This window comes from Pipistrellus kuhlii, unplaced genomic scaffold (genome assembly GCF_014108245.1).
Source record: "Pipistrellus kuhlii isolate mPipKuh1 unplaced genomic scaffold, mPipKuh1.p scaffold_m20_p_2, whole genome shotgun sequence".
Taxonomy (NCBI): domain Eukaryota; kingdom Metazoa; phylum Chordata; class Mammalia; order Chiroptera; family Vespertilionidae; genus Pipistrellus; species Pipistrellus kuhlii.
In genome coordinates, this window is record NW_023425515.1 from 115,432,555 (window position 1) to 115,457,624 (window position 25,070).

The following is a 25,070-nucleotide window of genomic DNA, read 5'->3' on the forward strand; positions in this document are numbered from 1 at the left end:
ATAAATACATAAATAAGTAAATAAATATTTTTAAAAGCTAGAATTATTTTTTATTAATATTCATCTTGGATAATTAACTAAAAGTCAATGTAGCATATAATTATATCATAATTAAGTTTGAATCTTGTATGCTTTTGTTACCTTGGATTTGAGAGTATCCATGACTCAAAGTAAATAGCAGGAACATCATGAACTTAATTGGAAGAATAAGAATAACCAAAACTGTGTTCTGCTTTTATTCCAGAAACCCATGTGACCAAGACAAAACTTTCCATAGTGAGCCTTTCAATTAGTCAGATCATGTGAGAGTTTTAAAACGAGCACACCACAACTCCCCCATGTGATTTCTTAACAGAAGTCATACAGAGAGGCTCTGTCTGGATTTGTAGATGGCTCAAAGTTTTACCTTTTTCTATAAATTGAACATATTAGTCATTGTTCTGGATCAAAAGATGCCCTTAATTCAGAATTTCTGAAATATTGAAATAACAATTGCACAAATGAAAACACCAGTATCAAGTGCTTAAAAGTCAAGCCTTCAAAGTCAGAAAGCTGGATACTCAAAAGCGACACTGCATTCCCTAACGTGACCTGAGCAAGGGAGTGGGGGCAAGGGCAAGGTACCAAAGAGGCCAACATTTTTTGAAGTCTCGTGTTTTACTTTATAAATTTATGTAAATATCACTGTCCTATGAATTCTACAAACTTAAACTTTCTATTGAAATATAATGTATCCAGAAAACTACACATATCAGAATTGAGATCACTGAATTTTCAACTGATCCTCACATGAGTACCAGCACAAGAAGCCATGTTACCACTAGTACTTCAGGAGCCCATGCTCCCTCCCATTTACTTCCAAAATGACAACCATCCCACCATAAACTCATGTTGCCTCTTTTTGTGTTGTTATGTAACTTAAATTTTTTATTTTTTTATTTTTCAGTTACAGTTGACATAACTTATGAAGTGATTACCCCAATAAGTCTTGTACCCACCTGAGACCACATTTATTTATTAAAATATTAGAGGTCTAGTGCACAAATTTGTGCACATTGAAAGGAAATTAATTAGAAGAAATATTTTAATATTGCTATTTGCCCTTTCTCTATAATAGAATTTATAATTGGCAATGACAGATCAAAACACACGTGTGCGATTGGCACCAATGAGAGCTTTCTATATATAGATAAACTTGCTTAATTAGACCTGCTTTCTGCTTTAGCTAAACTTTTTCCAGTCCAGTGAAGCACCCCAACTTCTCTTTCAGGTAATTGCCAGCAACACAGCAGTAAATATCAACACGAAGCAGATTATTCTTATAGATCATGCAGGGAGAAAAAAAAGGGTAAAATATTTAACTGCAGCAGTGTTTGACTATATTCTGCACAGTAAGAAAACCTGAAGTCATTTTCAAGTTCCATCATTTCTTATTTCTTTTCTCAGGTCAAGTTTCTAAACTTTCTAAATCTCCATTTTCCAGCTATTGAAAATAGGATTCTACCGAGTCTCCTTTCTACCTACTCCAGGATTTCTGTGAGGATCAAATGAGATGAGGCATGTGAAAACGCTCACAGACATTTGGTTAAACTGTAATATGTTTGCACGTGGCTATAAAGTAAGTTGTGTTCCTAGGCTGAAGAAACTGCAAGGAGGCTAATCACTAGGGAAAGAAAGCCAGGCATTGCTATGTGATGTCACTGGTTCTGGGCTGGGCTGGGCTGTAGGCCACATTTGCGCCATGGGGTCTCAGCAGTGTTGGCTGCAATTTGGTGGGGTGTTACTCTGGGGTGGTGACGGGGCCTGTGTCCCACTTAGGGGAAACTAAGTGTTGCTTTGTGGGCACCAGATTTGCTTTGCCTTTTCTCTGTAAATGGCCAGTGCACGTCACGGCAGTTCCTGCATTGACTGTCTGTTCCCTGGTGGTCAGTGCATGTCATAGCGACTGGTTGGACAGTCGGACACTTGGCATTTTAGCCTTTTATATATATAGATCATTAATTATATTCCCTATTCCCATGACTGTTATGTAACTGTCAGTTTATACTTGTTAATCCCTTCATCTTTTTCACTCAGTTGCCCAATTCCCCTCCCCTTGGGCAACCATCAGTTTTTTTCTATCTGTGGGGTTGTCTATTTTGTTTGTTTACTTTGTTTTTTAGATTCCACATATAAATGAAATCATACGGCATTTATCTTTCTCTGTCTGACTTATTTCACTTCGCATAATACACTTTAGGCCCATCCATGTTGTCATGAATGCAAGATTTCATTCATTTTTTTGGCTAATATTCCATTTTATATATGTACAACTTCTTCATCCAGTTGTCTATCAATTGCAAATAATGCTGCAATGAACATAAGGGTGCATATATCTTTTCAAACTGATGCTTTCATTTTTTTTTTTTTCCCGAAAAATACCCAGAGCAAAATTGCTGAGTCCTATGATAGTTTTATTTTTTAAATGTTTTAGGGACCTCCATACTGTCTTCCATAGTGGCTGCACCAATTTGCAATCCCACCAACAGTATATAAAGGTTCCCTTTCTCCACATCCTTGTCAACACTTGTTGATTTATCGATGATAGCCAATCTCACAGGTATGTGATTTTAATTTGCATTTCCCTGATAATTAAGAATATTGAGCATCTTTTCATATGTCTATTGGCCATGTGTATAGCCTCTTTGGAGAAGTATTAATCCAGGTCCTCTACCCATTTTTTAAGTTGGATTGTTTGTGTATTTGTGTGTTAAGTTGTATGAATCCCTTATATATTTTGGCTATCAATCCTTTATCAGATGCATAATTGGTGAATATATTTTTTCATTTAGTAGGTTGTCTTTTCAGTTTGTTGATGGTTTTCATTTAGGTAACTTCATTAGGGTAGCCCAGTGATTTTCATTCAAATGTTCAGGGTAAATAGATGTTTCAGGAATAAATGCTAGGCCTACCTTCCTATATTTCTTAAAAACATACACAAAAAAACCTGTAAATTCCATGGGGTCAGGGATGGCAGGGCTGGGAGAGGAAGGGGTATGCACATGTTACAGGCACCACACAAGGCTCTTTCTCCCATGTGTCTTCTTCTCTTTTTAAAGTTTATTTAGACATTTGTAATATTTGCAGAAGAGGAGTATAACCAGAACCATGTGTGCTGTCCTGTATAAAAGATTGGGCTTGCTATAAATAGGCGCCTAGTTCCCACAGCCAGCAATCTATATATACCCCAGTACATGAAGCAACAAATGGAATTTACCACTGACCTTCAGCTCCTTTGGACCTGTCTTGGATTGTAAATAGGAGTTAAAATTAGATGAATCCTAAGCAAACATGATTTTTATTTGGCTGCTTTTACATAAAATTGGACAAAATGTTTTACAACTTGCAACTGACTTCTTGATTTATATTCATCTGAGTGTAGCCTGGTGCCTTGTTTTGAAGATGAAGATGGTGCTGTGTTCAGGGCAAGATGAAAATTTGTATAGTGGACTCACGAAGTCCCTTTCTCCAGACAACAGACAAAGCAGCACCGGGCATGCTATGCTCTATAGATGCCAACAGAAAAGGACCCGGCCATGAAATCCCTTCCTGTGTAGTAAAGTGAGAAGGCAAATCAATACTGTAAATACTGTTATTTGAAACAGTTACATCAAATTTAGGAAATGCCTCTTGAAATATAAATACCTACTTCAAACTGTGAAAAAAAAATCTGAACAGGTAGATCACAGAAAACTTACCACATGGTGTTCATGTGCTGCAAATAACAGAATCCCTCGAGTTTCTATCATCTAGGAAACAGTTTTTGAATCAATGAACCCATCAAAGTGGTAAAGGTGTTCATAAGCACTGCCCAAACTCAAATAAGTTAAGGAAACCCAACCCGTATATATCATTGGTAAAGGCCACTTGTGAAAGATTATTTGCAATCTATATTTAATATAGATTAGTCAACAAGTCAATAGCTATGTTATAGTTCAAAGGTAACACAGAAGTATTTATTTATACAAAAAGATGCTTTGTGAAATAATGTTTTTGTAATGATTGTTACTCGTAGGAATAAGATTTTGTAGTGTTTGGCCTTTCTTTAATTTTCAGTTTTGTCCTTTGTACTTCAATGCATTATTTGATTCCATTGTAATTTCAGTGTTCAGTTTTTCAAAGATTATAGAATAATATTTTTAAGAGGAAAGATATAAAGATTCACAAGGTAAATGTGCTAAGATGCTTAACACTAGCTAATTTGGGGGAGTTGGGAAATAAACACTTGTTTCCTCTCTGACCTTTTGTACTTTTGAAATCTCCAAAGCTTAAAAATAACATTGCTTTATTTGGTGAAAAATAAAACGTCTCCTTACTGTGGCACAGTGCAGGGTGTTTTAGAAACTAAAAAGCATTATCCTTATGAAGGGATGTTCAATAAGATATTCTGCAAAGAACAGGTGTTCTCAATCCTGGGTACACATTACCATTGTGTAGGGCATTTTAAATATATATATATAATTTTTATTGATTTCAGAGAGGAAGGGAGAGGGAAAGAGAGACAGAAACATCAGTGGTGAGAGACAATCATTGATTGGCTGCCTCCTGCACACTCCCCCCAGGGGAGTCGAGCCCACAACCTGGGCATTTGCCCTGACTGGGAATTGAACCTGGTCCAATAGGTTGACACTTAACCAGTAAGCCACACGGGCTGGGCACAGTCATTGGTACTTTATTTTAAAGTTCCATAGATGATTCTGCAGTGTAGCCAGAGTGGGGAACACTAATGTAGATAACTGAGTGAGTTAAAGATAAAAACTGAAGAATGGAATTATCTTACTGGCCTTTATTCACTTCCTAACATTTGCATCCTGAAAAAAAATTAAATTAAAAATTTTAAAAAATCAGTTAAGGATTTTCTGGGAGGAAAAGAACTTGAAAAACTTAGTGACTTGAAGAAAACTTTTCCCAATTCTGTGAGTTCTCTGGCCTGGGCCAGCGTCACTCGGGCTGGCGGGGCTGGCTGGCCTCAGTTGCCAGACCCAGGCCTCTCCTCAGATGCCCCCTGGTTTCCTAGTGGGCTCACCAGGGCTGCTGCACTTGGCAGCCTCAGGGGAGGGCAAATCATAATCAGTGAGGATCAAAACTTCTCACTGAGCTGAGACAAGAACTTCCAGTTTACCACCAGTTACATAAAGCTTCCAGGTAGTACTGCAACACCTACTCTGCTCCTGAGGGTTGACCCGGTGGCAACAAAATTCGACTGTCAGGCCAGAGGGTCCCGTTTTCCCACTGTATTCAAGTAGCGTCCGCCATCGTGCCCTCTGACTGCATACATGGGACCTCCAATATTGCCAGCATTGTTCTGGGGTTGTAGCATTCTGCAGTATCCCAAGTCTCCATGCTCCTCCTCCTCCAACCACATACAGTTAGTCTGTCATCTAACACTGCGCACTGAACTATAGCCTCCTCCCACTCATATTCGCCACGGAGGTCATACTTTTCAATGCTTGAGGCTTCTTTTGTGAAATCCATTCCTCCAATGAAAAGTAATGTACCAACAGTTGACTTCCTAGGTTTTATCTGAGAACTTTGTAACATGTTAACTTTGTAACTTAAAGGATAATAAATGGAGTATCATTTATTATCTCTCTGATAATGATATCCATTGCTTCCATATGAGTTCCGGACATTCTATATTGATACAGGGTTTTTGGACTGGAACACGCGGTGTCCCCTGGGCAGGATGGTTCCCAGGCTCTTTGTCCGTTGGAGTAAAAAAAAAAAAAAAAAAAAAAAAATGAATCCATGGACAGAAGGTGGTATAGCAAAGGTGGAAATTTATTGAAAAACAAGGACAGACTCCCATGTGGGGAGGGGGAAAGAGTCCCACTGAGTTCCTTTTTCCCTGGTTTATAAAGGCTGCAGTTTTTGTGATTTGGTCACTATAGCAACTTCTGAGCTCAAAGGTCAAAACCTCACAAGGGACTTGTGTGGCCTTCCTCCTTCTTAGTTCTCCTATTCCCTCTGGGCTTTCTTCCTCCTTCTTTATTTTGTAAATATAGACTTTTTGCTACTCTCAGTTTCCTTATCTTACTGAAATGTAACTTCTCCCAGGCTGTAGCCCTGTGTTTTTTCCATGGACCTCTTCGATTTTTAAAAATCTCCTAAACCTGACTATATTCCCCTAAAATTCCTATTTCAATATTATCCCCCAAAAGTTCATTCTTTCCCATGTCTGCCAGGAACTGTGGCCCAAAAAGAGGTAGCCTAATGTAAGCCAAAAGCTTATGTGACCTGACTCTGTTGCAAAATCATGATGGCTGCAAGTTGGAAGTGCATCTAATATTGTCTCCTTGTCATCACTGGCCAAGAGCTTTGCAATCTCACTTGCTGGTAATAACACAAATTCCTGGTTTCGAGTTACTCCATGAAATAGTATAATTGTGAGCCACTTTATGCAAAGCTGTGCAACCTCGGGAATCAGCAAAAGAACGGATTCCAGATAGTTGGACGGGTGAAGCTGCTTCATTAAAACTACGGCATGGCCCGCTGATGCGGCTCTGTGGTTGAACGCGAACCAAGGAGGTCACCGTGCCGTTCTGCTTGGAGCACGTGCCAGGGCTGCCAGCTCAGTCTCCTCCTCCTGCACACCAATTGGTGATTGTCCCTCATCATTGATGTTTCACTTTCTCTATTCCTCTCTGAAATCAATAAAAACATTTAAAAAGAAAACTTACAGCATGCTCCCACAATCTGTGAAACTGAGGGCAAACTATAAATAGCAGGCACTATTTTGTAATTCAAGGCGGCCTGCATATGCATACTGAACCAGGGACCATAGTGACTTCTGTTCTACACCTTTCATTTTTATTTCTTCTGGTCTTGCTTCCTTGACATCATTAGTAAACATGGCAGCAGCACAATCTGAGCAGAGGAGAACACCTATCTATGAGCTGGAATTCTGCTGTCACCAGCAACTAGAATTACATCACATAACTGTCTCTCAAATAGATTTCCATCTTTCTAATTGTTTGCTGAGCATGATGAAGGGCTTGGGAAACTTCATCTGATGAACATGGCTGCACAGTTAATGGCTGATTGCTATTGGAAGTCCACGTTGGGCTCTTGAGGCGGCGTGTGTCGGGAAGGGCGGGGGAATCACGGGGTGGGGCAGGGCTCCGGGGAGAAGGAGGAGGGCTGTGGGGTCCAGCGGGCGGAGGAGAGGCGCCCCCAACCCCTTCCGTGCAGCATCACCCCTCGCCCCGCGGGCCTGAGAGGGCTACGGTCCCTCCCTCTAACAGCTTCTGGCCGTGGGGGAGGTGGGAGGACTCTTCCCGCAACTCTGAAGGGGCTGGGCTCGGGGCATTCGCTTGAGCTGCAGCCCGCCCCGCCCCTCCCGCCAGGCCCCGCCACTCAGACAGGCCCCGCCTTCCCTCCCGACAGGCCCCGCCCCCTCCTCTCAGGGCCGGTTGCCCTGGGAGATGGCCACTCTCTCCCGCCGTAGGTCGGCAGTCCCCCGCCTCCCCAGGGCTGGCCAGGTGTTGGGGAAGTGAAGAAAAAGAGCAAGACGGATGGGGCGTTGGCTGAGGTCTATTTTATTTTTCTTAATTGAGTTGTAATTGACATATTATATTAGTTTCATGTAGGCAACATAATGACTGAATACTTGCATATAAGGCAAAGTGATCACTACAGTAAATCTCGTTAACATCCGTCACCACATATGGCTATAAACTTCTTTTTCTTGTGATGAGAAATTTTAAGATTTACTCTTGGCAACGTTCAAACATACAATACAGTATCAACTATGGTCACCATGCTGTAAACTTTGCATCCCCAGGATTTATTTTGAGCTTGTTTTCTTATATTAGACGTTTGCATAAGCCAAAGTGTGAGGAACCAGGTGAAAATGAAAGAACTATTAAGTAATTCCCAAAAGGGTGACAGACTTTGGTGTGTGTGGATAGTGATGAAATATGAGGCCTGAAAATGTTGCAAACTACAGGTCAACAGGGCCAGTAGGAGTGAGTGAAGCATGATGGGAACCCCAGTGCAGGAAAGCCCCTGTCTGCCTATAGCCCCAGTGAGTTGTTGTCTAGGGACCCAGCGATCCAGACTTTGATGAGAAATCTGTTTTCTTCAGTGTTCCACTCCCCTGCCTATGGTGGTCAAGCCAGACACACCCATCAGATGCGATTTATGGGCTGTCTGCAGTCTGGAGCAAGATTGCAAAATATCCTCATGTGCATGGTCACAATTTGGGGATCTTCCAGGTCGAAATGTGGTCCATAGCAGCAAACTGAGGGGCCCAGCCAAGGTTATGGTTGTGAGGAGGTGGCTGGGGCTTGGTTAGTGACAATCTAAAACAAAAGAAAAAATGCCACTTTAGCTTTTTAAAAAATAATTTTATTGATTTCAGAGAATGAGAGGGAAAGAGGTAGAAAATCAATGATGAGAGTCATTGATCTGTTGCCTTCTGCACACCTCCTACTGAGCATTGAGCCTGCATGCCGATGTGTGCCCTGACTGGGGGGGGGGGGGGGGGGGGATCGAACCGTGACTTCCTGGTTCATAGGTCCACATGCAACTACTGAGCCATGTCAGCCAGGCTAGCTTTTATTTTTTATTTTTTGGAAGGAGATAAAAAGTTTAACTGTGTCCTAAAATGAAAATGGGGGCGAGGAGTCAAATTCTAGTAAGCGGTGGAATGGACATGAGCAGGAAAGGTCTAGGATGACACAAGTCTGGATTTGCTTTCACATGTCATAGGTGAGTGGTTACTTCAAATGGCTTGAAGAAGTAGACACACGGTGGATGATTCAAAGCAATCCCATATCCCCACATAGAAGACCAGCAGGGTTAACAATGACTATAGGAAGAGCCACCTGGTGTGTCGCCAATGAAATGGGCAGTCTGGATTCAGAGCCTGCTTGGTAGGCAGTTAGAGTCGGTGAGAGATGCAGAGCACCTGAGCAAGGGCAGTGCCCGCAGAGGGGAGCAACGCTGCCAGAGCCAGGGAAGGCTTGAGCTGAGCTGCCAGTCAACTGGAAATCAGTTGAAGCTCAACAGGAAATTGGTTGGATGTTAACTGGCCCTACTGTGGTGATCATTTCACTATATATACAAATACCAAGTGATGTTCTTCATCTCAAACTAATGTTAAATGGCAATTATACCTCAATTAAAAAAAAAAAAAAAAAAGCAAAAGGAACTCTGGGTCTAGGACCCAGTAGTATCTATTTTAACAAGCCCTCCAGGAAGTTTTGATAAATTCTGAAGTTTGAAAACATTACTTGACACTCTTTCCCTCCCTCCCTCCCTCCCTTTCTTTCTTCCTTCTTTCCTTCCTTCTCTTCATTCCTTTCTCCTGTTCAATAGTTTACAGAGTGCTTGCTAGTTATTTGGCCACTTGTCTGAGGAAGGCTCTGTCTATATCTCAAAGGCAGTGTTCTGGCATTTGCTTAGACACTAAGGCACTCCTGGCACTGAGGAAAGAAGGTTGTGAGAGGACTTGCCCCCTGTTCGTGCCAGAAGTCAGTCTTGCGTGACGGTCTCCACTCTCAGGGAATGAATGCTTTGCTGACCAAACGGTGGGCAGCCACTGTATGTGAGACTTTTCTCCCAGGTGCTCTCTTCGAGTGAGAGGAGCACTTTTTCTGGTTGAAAGGCTAATCAAACTCGACTTCCATGAAACATGACCATAATGAATTTTTTAATTGTTTCATACTTTACTCACCAAACTTCACACTCACAGAAAAACGGGGTAACCTAAGGAAAGTTCCAGAGAAACTAATGGCCATTTTTGGCTGCTTGGGATGTGTGATGCCTAAGAGAGGGCCCCTCCCTGGAACAGAACTAGTGGGAGGGAGTGTGAAAAATACCAACACTGACTAGTGCCTGTAAATATAACCCAAATGCTCTTCATTTTATTTATTTATTTTTTAAATATATTTTATTGATTTTTGTACAGAGAGGAAGGGAGAGAGATAGTTAGAAACATCAGTGAGAGAGAGTCATCTATCAGCTGCCTCTTGCACACCCCCTACTGGGGATATGCCCGCAACCAAGGTTCATGCCCTTGACCGGAATCGAACCCGGGGCCCTTCAGTCCCCAAGCCGACGCTCTATCCATTGAGCCAAACAGGTCCCGGCCAAATGCTCTTCATTTTAATATTTCTTTTCCACATTGAATTAGCATGATTTCGCACTGAAGACAATCAAACCAGTTTAAAGGAAACTTATTTCACTTGGACATTTTAAAAACAAATGTACAACATGTACTCACACAGGTGAAACTTCTAAAGAACGTAGAGGGAAAATGCTGAAAGACAAATTATTTATCCAAGGTCATTCTCAGGGAGCTGGAGCTCAGGAATTTGCATTTTGCCACTAGAAACACTTTTTGGAAGGGAAATAGTTCTTAAAGGTGACTACTTTTATTCTTTTCATTCCTTGTTAACATAATTTTGATGCAGCCCACTGGATGGGGTGAGTCAGGGTTGGGGTTCCCCTCTCACACGCTAGAACCATTTCCGCCTCCACACGGTCCCTGATAGTGTTGCTTCTGGGCAATGCTGTCAGCTAATCACATGCTACCCCTCATTCAAGACTCGCCTCACATTCACCCATCTGGATGAGAGGCTTCTAAAGCCTTGTTAAAATACAGGTCCTCTGCACAGTTTCTGATTCAGTCTGGAATGGGGCTCAAGAAATGGATTTCTATGTTTCACCAGTTTGGACTGAAGCTTTAAAAAGATATTTTATAAAGCTATATGATTTTTGTTTTGTTTTGTTTTTTTTTTAAAGCCAGGGAATCCAATGGACACAAAACTCTGGGGGTGAGGGCATGTATGGAAGTGGGGTGGGGTGGGTGGGGGGGCAATGGTAAGATATGTACACATATAATACCTAAATAAATAAATAAATAAATGGGGCACTAGTCATTGGATTTAGGACCCACCTTAATCCAGTAAAAAAAAAAAAAAAAAAAAAAAAGCCAGGGAAGGCTTGAAGAACTGCCATGAGGTTGGAAATCAGCTGGGGGTTCCTGTAGGCACAGAATTAAGCAGTCAGATCTGGAAGGATTAACTAGATTTGGATCCATTGTGAACGGGAAGGATTATGAAGGACGTCATGGCTTAGGGGAGGAAGGAAGGGAAAGTTGTCAGGCTACAAGTCTGGAACTAGTGAAACTGAGGAGCTCCACTGCCTCGGGAAAATGTGCCCTAACGTAAGGGCTGTTTGAGAGTTAAAGGTGATAAACAGCCAAAAAAGAAACGTAGGCAGAGGGCCAGTGGACAAGGTCAGGATTGTAATGAAACCTGAACTGCTCTGGAACAAGAACTGCCCGCTTCCAAATGCTCCACTAACCTTTCCTGTTCACACCAGCACCGTCCAGGCAAGACTCCTTTTAAAACATTATCTTTATTGTTGAAAGTATTACAGGTATCCCCTTTGCAGGAAAGACCCTTGAGCAGAGGTGCCTGGGCTGCTAGTGAAGATATTGGTACATATGAACCGATGCTTTTAGCTCTGAGAACATCTCATTCAGGGCTCCCCCCCAGCGTCTACTCTAGAACATGGGAGGCATGGAAGAAGCCACTGAGGGAGGTGGGGAAGGTAGAAAAGGGAAAAGGGAGGATAAATGGTGATGGAAGGAGACTTGACTTGGGCTGCTGAGCACATAATACAATATAAAAGTGATGCTTTATAGAATTGTACACCTGAAACATAATTTTATTAACCAAGGTCACCCCACTAAATTCAATAAAAATAAAATATGTAGGGCAAAAAAAACCCCACATACAATAAGTGAGCAAATTATCTTGAAACAAAACTAACAAGTTATTTAGCAGGTCCACACTCCTGAGCAATTCATTTATATTTCCTAAGCTCTAGTTCACACAGCTTAGCATTAAGGAGAAAAGATTAAAATATTAAAACATATTAAAATTTCTAAAATCCCTTTGAGTTGAAAACTCTGGATTTTTCTTCCTTCTCTCATTCCATCTTTTCCTTTTACAACCATTTGTGGGCAATTATCAAGGTGAATGAAGGGTTGTCATTTTAAGGATGCTATGCCATTTATTATCTCAGAGACTGCAGAACTCTAGAAAATACCCACATTAAATAAAAACACCATCTCTTGCTTCATGTGTTAATACCCCATGTGATTCATGAACCATTGGTAGGTGAAAACAATACTGTATCTTTTTATTTTTTTAATTAACTTTTTTTTAAAAAAGTTGATTTTAGACAGAGAAAGAGAGAGAAAAATGTCATTGTGAGAGAGAAACATCTGTCAGCTGCATCCTGTATGTGCCCAGCCTAGGATCAAACCCCAAACCCGGGTATGTGCCTTGACCAGAAATAGAACCTGCAACCCTTTGGCACATGGGACAGCACTCCAACCAACGGAGCCACACCGGCCAGGGCTCTTATGGTTAAAAATTATCCCAGTTAACAATGAGAAAAAGAGGCTGTTATTTAACACTGCCTTTCTATTATTAGCTAATTTTCCATTTTTTATTATTGTGAAAGCCAATTAACAATGAACATTGTGTTGTATTATTCTTAGAATATTTACAAGCAGTTGCTAAATCAGTGAAGCAATTAACACTCAGATGTATATAAAAAAACTTTTAAAAATAAAAAACATTACAATAACATTAAAGGAACTTTTTTCAATTTAAAGCATTTTTCATTTCACATGCAAATGTTTATACATGGTCTTATTAATAATGTAAGATTTCATGTTGTCAACCAGGGCTGATTTGCCCCCACCCTCAGGCACATTAGGCAACATCTGGAAACATTTTTGATGGTCACAACTGGGAATGAGATGGGGGATGGAAGGGAGTGATACTGGCATCTAATGGGCATCTAACAGGATGCTGCCACAAAACATCCTACAATACACAGGGCAACCCCACAGCAAAGAAATCGTCTGCAAAAAATTATCCAGCCTAAATGTCAGTGATGTCGAGGTTGAGAAACCTGCTTTAGATTATAGTAAAAAAGCTGTCTTCTATAGCAACTTGTCCACGTGATTTTAATAGAGGAATTATGTTTTCAACCATTTATTGAGTAGTATGTATGCCAGGTTCTATGCTAAGCACAGCACATACATTATCTTATTTAACACTAACCAAATCCTGTGAAGTATTGAAGGTTAGTAGATGATGTTTTCAAGAAATTACATGACTGTTCAGGGTCACACAGCCAGTAAGAGCCGATGGGGATTTAAAATGCCTACTGTCTGACTTCAAAGCCTGTGCTCTTAGTGAGTATGTGTTAATGTCATAATGAACATGGTCATATGCAGATTTTCACACTTTAAGAATTATTTCCTAGCTTATTTTGAAATATTGTTTTAAAGGGCCAAAGGAAATTGGCAATTATGCTGGTCTTTCCTACATTATTTTCAAATTGATTTTCCAGAATTGTATCAATTTACAGTACCACCATTAAATGTGAGAAAATCCTTTCAGTAAACAGACATCAGAATTGACATTTGACAATTAAAAACAAAATTCTTTATTTAATAAGTTAGAAAGTATATATCTGACCTTGAATAATAAGCAATTGCTGGAATCTGTCTCCCCAAATGAGGGCCACATTGTGTGAGAACAATAAGAAGAAAGTCAAGCCAATGTAAATAAAGCTTGTATTTCAAAAGAATCATCTTCATTTATTCAACAAGTGCAATTATTTGACTAATAAAGGCTTAGTCCCAAGAAAAACATTGCTGATTACTCTGTAAACTTTATTTCACATCTTTTGTTTAAATAAGCCTATGAAGAGCAAATGAGAGAATTGAATTTAATAGTTTGAAATGTTTTCTCTGATAATATTGGTGTCTTCTTTTTGCCGCACCCCAGAAAGAATGAAAAATAGATTTTTCTTGTGAATTGAGGGTAGACATATGCCCCATAACTATCCTCCTAGAAGCCTGATAGTCAATAATAATAAAAGCAACAACAAAAATACAATCATCTAGTCCAGTATTTTTAAAATAGTAGTTGTATCTCAATAGTGGATCTAGCAATCACGTTAGTAGGTTTTGACTAGAATTTTTAACATGAGAATAGACCAGAAAATAATGTAAAATTAGCAACTGCATTGCTTGTAATAAGCCTAAGAGTTATTTTGTGAAACTTAGGTTTGCAGTGTGTGTGTGTGTGTGTGTGTATGTGTGTGTGAGATGGAGTAAAATTCTCATGGTTTTTCAGTCTGAAAGGTTGAAAAACCCTGATCTAATCTATCTACTTTATTTGAAAGGGGAGTCTGAGTGACATTAAATGATGCACAAGGATACAGAGCAGGTTAAAGACAAAGCAGTAGGAAGAAAGATCGCTTAAACAGCGGTTCTCAACCTTTCTAATGCCGTGACCCTTTAATACAGTTTCTCAGGTTGTGGTGACCCCCAACCACAAAATTCTTTTCATTGCTACTTCATAACTGTGATTTTGCTACTTTTAATGAATCGTAATGTAAATATCTGTGTTTTCCAATGGTCTTAGGCTCTACAACAGTGGTTCTCAACCTGTGGGTTGTGATTTGAATACAGATAAATTTGCTTAGTGCCATTACGTCAAAATGGTGTTCAGGTTGAACTTCTCACTGGTGAAAACTGCTGCAGCTCTTCTGGAGTGAAATACTCCTCCGCTAGTTGCATTCACATTGATTCCCATATATTCCTTTTCCATTAGTGGAAATCTTGGTGTATAACTATTCTGTGTGATTAAATGGGCCTCTTCTCTGAGACCTCTCCAAAATTTATTGAGTTGAAGAGGGTTATTTGAGTAGCTTAGCACAGTTGTTTCTTAAACGGGCAATCTTGCTCCCCCGATATTCGGCAATGTCTGAAGACATTCTTTATTGTCACAGGAGTGCTGCTAAACATTGTACACTGCACAGGACAGGACCGATAGCCAAGAATTATCCAGCCCAAAGTGTTAATTAATGATGCCAAGTTAGAGAAACCTTGGCTTAGCCAGATGACAACCTAAAATTTTCCTCCCCCGTTAAGGCATTTTTTTTTTACATTTCAAAGGTGCATTAGATAATGTCTAATTAATAAATAGGTCAGCAACAGCATTTGGTCAAAGAACAACTGAAAGAGAGATGAGAGGATCAGTATACACCAACCTTCTAGGAAAAACAAAACCCAAAACCTACTACTAGGATAGACAATTCATTACCCTCATTGGGTGATCAGGAATCACGTCTGATTTCTCTGTCCCCATTTCCCAGCACAGCCCTCATTAATATCAAATGCTCAAGAAGTATTTTAACAAATATAAAGCATAGTGTGTTAAAAGATTTATGAGTTAAACATGTGAACAAACTGTCTCTCTGTATGCCTAAAACTGCAATGTCATATAAGAGAGACCCTGGAACTGCTCTCATTTAATTAGCACTGAGAACCTAGAACAGCCTGTTTCCAGAGCTTACACTTCTTAGAAGCCATCTGGAAAATCTTTAAAGAAAAATTAACATTAGGATTGAAAATACATTTAATTAAAGGCCATTAAGAGAACAAAAATCCCCATCCTTCTCTTGTGGTTTTACACTACAGTATTTCTTAAACTCTACGCGTGTGACTAAACTTTTCAGGCTTGGTCACACACACTATGAAAAAAATCAATAGATTCTTTTTACTGGTGGCAAAGCCAGGCCCATAACTACCAACTATTCACACCGTATGATGAAAAATCTGATGTGAAAGGTAATATACTTAAAGAAAATGACTTGGAGGGTTAAAGAAATTGACACCCTTTTCTCTTGATTCTCATTTATGCTTTTCTTCTTTGTCAACATTGCAGGTGTCCCTGGCTCCATGCCAAATGCATCATGGACCGGTAACCTCAGAGCCGTGAAGTGGATTGACATGGAAGACAAACACGGGGGCTGCCATGGTGAGGCATGCATTTCACACTTTAAAGCCATACTGCTTGTTGGTGTTGGCATGAAGGTAGTTGTAGAATACTCGGTTTTCATAGAGAGAACTGCTGGTATATTTAAACCAATCTGCGAGTGATTAAATGACTAGCTAGAGACTTTTAAACACAGTTCTTGAAAAATACATTTAAACATTCTCCAGGTAGGTTCAAATTATAGTGGCACTTCTTCTTGGTAGTTTCTGCTTTTTTATTATTGCTATTCCTCTTTCTGTTCCTTTGGAAAGTACAGTGGTTAGGGAAGAGGTAAGGGTGAGTAGTGATGTCACCCAAGAGCAGGCTGGACCCCATCCCTCTCATCAGCCTCTCCTCCCTCCACAGCCAGGCTTCCGGGAGGGAGGTGTTGACTGCAGCTCCTGCCTGGTGGCAAGTGGCATTAATGAGAGGTTTCTCTTCCAATGGACAAGAACTTGAAATCCCAAGTAGTCTTGTTTCTATAGAATCTTATGAAGAAGGGTTATGAGTTCTGTTTACATTTCATTCAAACTTTTGCCTTCTATATAGTGGGCATGTGTGTTTGTTTGCTAGGACTAACAGAAGCAAAGTCATTTTACACATAACCACAGACTGGGTGGCTTACACAAAGGAAATTTATTTCCTCACTGTCACGGAAGCTGGAAGTCCAAGATCAAGGTGTCACTGGATTTGGTTTCTTTGGAGGGCAGCTCCTTGGCTGATAAAAGGCTGTCTTCTCGTGTCCTCACACGGTCTTTCCTCTGTGTGTATCTGTGTCCTAATCTCTTCTTATCAGACATCCTCATTTTAACTTAATCATCTCTTTAAATACAGTCACAATCTCAGGTTCTGGAGGTTAGGACTTCAATATGTGAATTTTAGGGGTACACAACTCCAGCCGTAATAGCACACAATTAATACTTATTCAGTGGCTGATTAAGTGAACGTATGAATGACTATGGAAATTTGACATTTTTCCCCCTGCAATAATAAGGCTTTGCTTCTCCACTCTTCTTATCAATCCATTTTCTATACACCTAATTATAGATTGCTGCTTTCCACACCTCTCCATCACACTCAGCCTCCTTTTTAAAAAAATATCTATCTATCTATCTATCTATCTATCTATCTATCTATCTATCTATATAAAAGCCTAGCAACCATTGCAACCAAATGGATGACCGAACAGGCTGCATGGGGTAACCAGGCCTGCAGGGGGGTCAGTGAGGGGTGACCAAATGACCAAGCAGCAGGCTGCATGGGGCAACCAAGCTGGCAGGGGGGTTAGTGAGGGATGGCCAAATGACTGAACAACAGGCTGTGTGGGGCAACCATGGGGTGAGGGGAGGGAAGGGAGGTAAGTGGGGTGATTAGGCAGTTGGGGGCAACCAGGCTGGCCGGGGGGGGGTGGGCAGTTAGGGGCAAACCAGGTCATCGAAGGGAGGCAGTTGGGGGTGACCAGGTCAGCATAGGGGGGCAGTAAGGGGCAACCAGGCCAGTGGGAGGCGGCGTGGGTCAGTTGGGACAACTAGTCTAGCAGAAGGAGCAGTTAGGGGCTATCAGGCAGGCAGGCAGGTAAGTAGTTAGGAGCCAGTGGTCCAAGATTGTGAGAGGAATATCCCAGATTGGAGAGGGTTCAGGCTGAGCTGAGGGGATACCCAACCCCCCACACATGAATTTTGTGCACCAGGCCTCTAGTATATATATATATATAATTCTATTGTTGGAAATATTACATATGTCCCCTTTTTTTCCCCATTGACCCCCCTCCAGGCTGCCCTCCCTTCACCCCCTATCCTACCCCTCCCCAGCCCCAGGCCTTCAGCTCCCTATTGTCTGTGCCCATGGGTTATGCATATAAGCATATAAGGCCTTTGGTTGATTACCTCCATTCACCTGTGGATGGCAACATCCCCACATCACTGTACAGAAACTTCAGTCTGTTCTTCAGCACGTTATATCCTTATCTTAATCAGCCCACATTTTCTCAGAAGACAGCTCATGCCACCTGCCTGCAGTCTCCCCACAGCCTGCCCTTCTACTGAAAGGAGGAGGATGGGAGGAGGCTTTGCTCTTAGCGCTCCTGGGCCTTCTTTAGAAATCAGACCATCACCATCAGTCATGGTCCTAATATTTGGGCTATGGTGTCTTCCCCACACCCTTCTATAACCCCCATCATCCTCCTTCTAGGACCACTGCAGTCATCCTCTGATCTGCTTCTCCACCTCCTCTCCAACTGAGGACTTGAGGACTTGAACATCCCCAACCGAGACCCACATGACATCATTCCTTTGTAGTGCTAGCCCTCCACAACCACAGAAACTCCCATTTCCACTGTACAGCAGCCACTGCTCCCCCTTCCCTTTGCCCACCAAGTGAAGCCTTACCTCAGTCTCCTTGTCATAACCTCTATCCAGACTCTGTCCCAGTAGAGAAGGTGTAGGCTAGTCAGGTTTGCATTTTTTTTAGGAACCTTTACTGATCACATGACAGGAGGGCGCCAGGAGAGAAGTCCCTAGCCAGGGAACCTATACTGGGTACAAAGCTTAGATAGCCCAAGCCCCTCTCAGACAAATGTCTCACTTTTCTTCTCTTGGTCCCTGTTGTGCCAATGAGCATCTGAAAGCCTTATTAAGTTCAGAGCATAAAAATGACTTGTTCCCCCTGCCCTGGCCAGTGTGATTCAGTTGGCTGGGCATCATCCTTTACACCAGAAGGTGGAGGGTTTGATTCCCACTCGGGGCACATACCCAGGTTGTGGATTCAATCCCCAGTCAGGGTACATATGGGAGGCAACCAATCAATGTTTCTCCCTCACATCAATATCTCTCTCTAAAATCAATTAAAAATAAAAATAAATACATTTCCCCAAACAACTATAGAGGAAAAAGGAACAGACATAAGTAGAAGTAGAACACTGCATATCAAATCAGCAAGCCAGTAAAACAATCTGGACTTTTCCCCTTTGGCTGTGAGTAATAGGATTCATTCCAAACTCCAGTGTGTACCTGCTTTACAAGCCCTCTTAGCAGTTGGACTCACAGAGCACCATTCTAGCTTTATGGTCTTGGACTCAGAGCTCACATCTCTGATTACCACCTCTTTGTCACACTACTAATTTTCTTCACCAATTTATGTGTTATATATACATACTTTCAACCTGGAACAGAATAGAAGCTCTAAGAGGCCTAGGATTTTTAACCAAATTGTTCATTGTTATATCCCCACACCTAAAATATGTCATTGCTGTTGTCATCATTATTATTTTTAAATGTGTTTGCTTTTTTTTTAAATTGGGATTTCCAGAGGTTCAACTTTTCCAGCCTTTTCCTTGTACTGGCTTCCTTCCAAGGACTCCTTGTCCAGCCGCTGTACTGTATTGGCCATCCATGCTGTCTTCACTAGCAGTTGAGGTTCCCTCGCCATTTGACCCTGCAAGGCTGATTCCTACACTTGATCTTTACTGACATCTGCTTTTTGCCACTTGTGTTTCCCTAAACAGAACATTGCTGTAGAAAGGGTAAAGGACCTGCCATCTAACTTCAGCTAGATGCTCCAAAGTACCTACTTATTCTTTTATCTACCTCATTATTTTCCTGGTGCCCTGCCCAACATTTACCATTTTAGCTTTCCTGATTACCTCTAAGCTCTTAATCTTATGCTAAAACATCCTTTCAAACAATGAATTTTTCAATTCTAGGAAGAACTTCCAAGACATTTAATCAAAATCCCCTTACCAATTCCTTTTCTGTATCACCCTTTTTCTCCATCTTAGAGTATTTTTGACACATTCTCTCATTTTCCTTCCTATTTCAAGAGGAAAAGTTACGTATCCTCACCACCAAGTTTACTATCTGTGGTCTCAGTTATGTGTGGGTCCCCTACATGATCCCCTTGCTCTCTTGCTTTCTCAGGATCTTTCTCTCTGATGATTCTTTTTCTTCTCTCTGCAAGTTTGTACTTACTGCTTCTGTCCTCAAGATCAAATTATTCATGCACCCTCTGCTTGATACAAACTGAAGTACTCTCTCCTGTTCACTTCCATTTTTTTAAGCATGTGTATGCTGCCTTTGTGTTCAGTTCTCCTCACCTCAAAGTTGTTCTTAAGCTTCTCACCCAATTATTATTTAACTTCCCACAACTCTGGCTTCTTTCCCCAATGATTTCCTCTCAATTGTACTTCCTCCCTGCCACATTGAATTAATCATCAAGACCTGTCAGTCCTTCTGAATTCTATCTCTAATATCCTTTCTTTCCCACTCATGGAAATTATTAACTTTGAATGAGCTTTCTGATTTACATTAAGTTATTACTGTAGTCTCTTGATTGATTTCAAATGTACTCTGCCAAGTTCTGCAAAATTAATATTGCAAAAATGAATTTCACCATTTGATTCATCTATTCAAAAATCTTCAAAAACTCCATAATTATGAGATAAAAAAGGCACAAGTCTTTTTATTTTAAGTCAATCATCCATAATAGTTCTACTCTGTGCCTCACAACCTCTGAAACAGAGTTCCAACTTCCTACCATTCTATTTCTAGGCCATTCTCCAATAAAACTACTATTCTTGCAGAAAATTCCCATCTCTACAGTTTCTTAAAGGCATTTTCCCCAATTGAAACTCTCACCCATCCCTCTGATACTTGCTAATTCTACCCATCCACCAACTCTCCACTCCTCCTTCTCCATCCTTTTATTCAAAAAGTATTAATTTAATACCTAATATTTACCAGGCACTGTTCCAGATGCAGGGGACACACAAGTGAACAATCTGATCTCAAATGCCAACTCTTCTGGAGCTTATATTCCAAATTAGGGAGAAAGACGATAAACAAAATAATGTTTTCCTTCATGGCACTGATATATACATCAGTTAATAATAAGTGCGGGAAGAAAAAATGAATCAGGGAAAGAGGGAGGACAAAGAAGGCCACTGAGAAGATGGCCTTGAAGCAGAGACCTGGGGCAGTGCGAGAGGATAGTCCTGAGGATGTCTGGTGAAAGGGGGCAGTCCAGGGGAGGAAGAGCAAACAGGGATTCTCAAGTAGAACATTCCTGGTGTGCTTGGGACCAGCACAAAGGCCAGTGTGTCTGAAATGAATGAGCACGGGTTACTAAGGGTTATAAGTGATTAAATAAGTGGTGGAAGGTAAATCCAAGGGCTAGACTCTGAGAAGTCTTTTCTTTCTTTCTTTCTTTCTTTCTTTCTTTCTTTCTTTCTTTCTTTCTTTCTTTCTTTCTTCTTTCTTTCTTTCTTCCTTCCTTCCTTCCTTCTTCCTTCCTTCCTTCCTTCCTTCCTTCCTTCTTTCTTTCTTTCTTTCTTTCTTTCTTCTTTCTTTCTTTCTTTCTTTCTTTCTTTCTTCTTTCTTCCTTCCTTCCTTCCTTCCTTCCTTCCTTCCTTCCTTCCTTTCTTTCTTTCTTTCTTTCTTTCTTTCTTCCTTTCTTTCTTTCTTTCTTTCTTTCTTTCTTTCTTTCTTTCTTTCTTTCTTATTGATTTCATAGAGGAAGGGAGGAGAGATAGATAGAAACATCAATGATGAGAGAGAATCATTGGTCAGCTGCCTCCAGCATGTTCCACACTAGGGATTAAGCCCATAACCCAGGCATGAGCCCCCACCAAGAATCAAACTATGACCTCCTGGCTCATAGGTCAACACTTAACCACTGAGCTATACTGACTCTAAGAAGTCTTAAAATGCCATTGCTAGGATTTTGGCTTTTGTTCCACATGAGATGAGAAGCCATATAAGCACAGGAGGCTTACATGGTCTGCTTCCATTTAAAACTCATTGTGGCTATCATGTTGTGAATATTACTAATAGGCAGAGGTGGAGTCAGCAAAACCAGTTATTATTACAACAGCTCAAGACACAGGAAGATGGAGGTGACTTGGACCAGGATGGTAATAATGAAGGTGGTGAAAAGTATGACTATTTTATTTATTTTGAAGATTGAGCTGACAGAATTGCTGAGAAGTTGGATGTGGAGTGTGAAAGAGAAGGGAGAAGTGCTGAAATCACCAGAGAATAGAATTGCTTCGGATTTCAATGGGGAAGACTTGGAGAAGGTTAAGGAGTTCAGTCCTGACATGTTATCTTGGTTAAGTTTATTACTTATAATGGTTAGGTTTATTACTTATAATGGTTAGGTTTATTACTTTATACTTAAGTGAAGATATAAAGTAGAAATTTAGAGAGATTAGGCTGGAGCTCAGGGAAGAGGCCTGACCAGTGAGACCCATTAAGTCATCTGCATACTTCTAGAACCTCCCATCCCTAACTTTTAATCAGATAATATATGAATTGCCCCATGATGCCTAGTGTTATTGCTTTGTGTTATTTAACTCTCCTTTTCTTCAAAGACACATTTATAACCTTTGTCTTTCTATAAACAGTTGAACTTTTTGTAGGCTGGTCCTATACAGTCATGTTTCATTAGAATCCCGTAGCACTTGGCTCAGTGTTGGCTACACAATGGTCACACAGTAACTGGATCACTGCAAGTTCACGGCCCCTGATTCTTGAAAGCCAGCATGTCTGATGTTTTTTGTTTGTTTGTTTTCTCCTTTGCAGGCCACTATGTGCGTGGCATTTGCATCTATGGAAATGGAGACTTAAAGTGGTTGATTAATTCGCCGAGCCTTTTTGCTAACAAGTTTGAACTTACTACATACCCCCTTACTGTGGAATGCCTAGAACTGAGACTTCGAGAAAGAACCTTAAATCAGAGTGAAACTGCAATACAACCCAGCTGGTATTTTTGATCGCCTGCAACTTGTGATTGAAGGGAAGTCGCTGTTGGGAAGAAGAGCTTTTGAGAGAAGACTACACCTTGGCCAACAGTTTCAGGACTGAGGTCATGACCTCAGGATCTGGCTCCACTACTATATGTTGAAATATCCACTGGACAATAACAGGAAGCTGTGCAGAGGGGCCCTGGCCCGTTGTCTACTCTGGCTGTTTCCTGATGCTCACCTCTGTGCCAGATTGTTGTTCTGATCAATGATCATTTTCACTGTTGTCACATCTTTGCACCAAATACTCATCATATATAAATGTCCTAACCAAAAGAAGAAGTGTAGGTAATATGATTTAGGAAAGAAGACCTGGGTTTCTTTGAGGAGGGCATCTTTTATAACAGATCTATAACCACATATTAATGAACACCATTCTACTTTGCTCAACTGTACATGGATGTACAAGCAGTTTTCTGGGTAACTCACCAATCTCCTTTAGAAGCTGAGCTACTAGAACTGAAGAACTAAATCCTGCTCCTGAGTTTTAGCACTAGCCTTCCCAGTTTTCTTGTTGAAGTTCTGTATAGACTTCAAAGTCATTAACAGGAGGCAGAATGTGCTTTAAGCCGTCACTGCCTGCTGCTTCAGTAAGAGGACCCCGGGGGGGAAGCAGAACATTTCTCGATTATATCAGAATGTGCACTGATCCCCCTTTCATCATTGAGAATGCTGAAAAGTTCTCACAGAATGAAGAAACCCCTGGAAGAGAGGTGGTATTGCATAAATCTAGTCTCAAGTCTCTTATACCTCTTCTGCCACCCCCCTCCACACCCACCAAAGTTATCTTAACTGCAAAATGGAGACCAAATTCTATCCTTGAGGCTTTAACAATGCCATAGTGTTCTCTGAGTGGCTTAACGATGTCTGGTGCTGATAAGAATGCCTAGATTTTTAAGAGCTTTCAGTTGTGGGTGAGCATCCCTGCATTTGTCCCTTGTCCATTCCCTCATCCGATTCATTCAGCATGCAGTCAGTACATATTTACTGGGTCAAACTGTACACCAGACACATGCTGAGATAAAGAGGGAAACCTAAGACACAAGTTTTTCACTCTAAAAATCTCGGCAATGTGAAGGTTGTAAAGACTGCTCTAGAGAACCTTGATGGTTGTATTTTAATACATTCACATGTAGACTGTAGATTGTGATATTGGACCAAGGATCTCAGTAATTACAAATTGAGGTTTAAGTCAGAGATCACTCAAAAGAGAGAAGGGAAGGAAGCTAAAAAAAGGCTCTGTGTTCAAGACATTCAACTAGCTCACTGCATTTAAACCTCACAGCCCTCCTGTGAGGTCCTCATTATCCCTGTTTTGCAGATGAAGTGAGTGAGGCTTAGAGAGGTTATTCCTAAGCACTAGGGAACAAGCTCTCTGTCTGACAATTGGGATTCTCCTACCGGTCTTAGTTCATTTCCTGGGGTGGACTATTAAAGAAGGTGAAATATAGCCATATTTAGAATATCAGATAAGGTAGGTTTTAAGAATGATCTCAGTGTTAATATTGAGAAAATGTCCTAACACCTCAGAAAAGTGTGAAGTCTACTTTTATATTCCTCTAACCCATTGAGTTCCTTAATATTTATTTATCTTCATGAAAAACAGTGACTACAACTAATGATGCATTTAACACAATTTTTCTTTTTTTCCTGTAATTGTGCTTGTTAAATGTTAATCATATTTAAAGAGAATGACTGAAATAAAACGTTCTTTGTTCCTGCTGCTTTAAAAAGATGGAAGTGCATTGGGTGGTAAAGGGCTGAGGGTTAGGAAACACACTGAGAGCTAATGGCAAAGTCATTTTTCAACTTATTTAAATGACACCACCTAGAAGAAGAAATGTTTTACACTGGATATTCTCATATAGAACGAGAAATCTTTTGGAATAGATGTTTACATGTCCATTGCTAGTCACCTCTCCTGTGTCTTTAATACTTCAATCTTGGAAGAGTGTAGTGTTGGACTAGTGGCTTTTTCCTTTCCATGGAGATGACCTTAAACTACTGAATCTGACTTTGTTTGTGATGCTGTTATATGTTGTTTTCTTGGAAATAAATTAATATATTGTTTTCCACCTTTGGGGCTGCTATGCATTTTTTTTAATTTTTAAAATATATTTTTATTGATTACAGAGAGGGAGAGGGAGAGGGAGAGGGAGAGGGAGAGGGAGAGGGAGAGGGAGAGGGAGAGGAGAGGGAGAGGAGAGGGAGAGGGAGATAGAAATATCAGTGACAAGCCCTAGTCAGTTTGGCTCTATGATGGCCTGTGGACTGAAGGGTCTCAGGTTTGATTCCGGTCAAGGGCATGTGCCATGGTTGTGAGCTTGATCCCCAGTAAAGTGTGTGCAGGAGGCAGCAGATCGATGTTTCTCTCT

General features: G+C 40.8%; 1 protein-coding gene across 12 annotated transcripts in view; it reads left to right on the plus strand.

Annotated features, from left to right (window-relative positions):
* The window catches only part of LOC118724428 (N-acetyllactosaminide beta-1,6-N-acetylglucosaminyl-transferase), a 104,297-nt gene extending 79,527 nt beyond the window's left edge, over nt 1–24,770 (plus strand). For 2 of the 12 annotated variants that reach the window (XM_045584253.1, XM_036447665.2), the window contains exons 2-4: nt 15,810–15,902; nt 18,782–18,870; nt 22,475–22,599. In XM_045584253.1, the coding sequence (XP_045440209.1) occupies nt 15,810–15,902; nt 18,782–18,843 (155 nt within the window). In that variant the 3' untranslated portion in view covers nt 18,844–18,870; nt 22,475–22,599. Of the gene's footprint in view, nt 1–244; nt 727–15,809; nt 15,903–18,089; nt 18,646–18,781; nt 18,871–22,474 lie in introns of those variants that run through there. The other 10 variants (XM_045584250.1, XM_036447664.2, XR_004989584.2 and 7 more) reach the window with 9 other exon arrangements.
* Nucleotides 24,771–25,070: the final 300 nt, after the last annotated feature.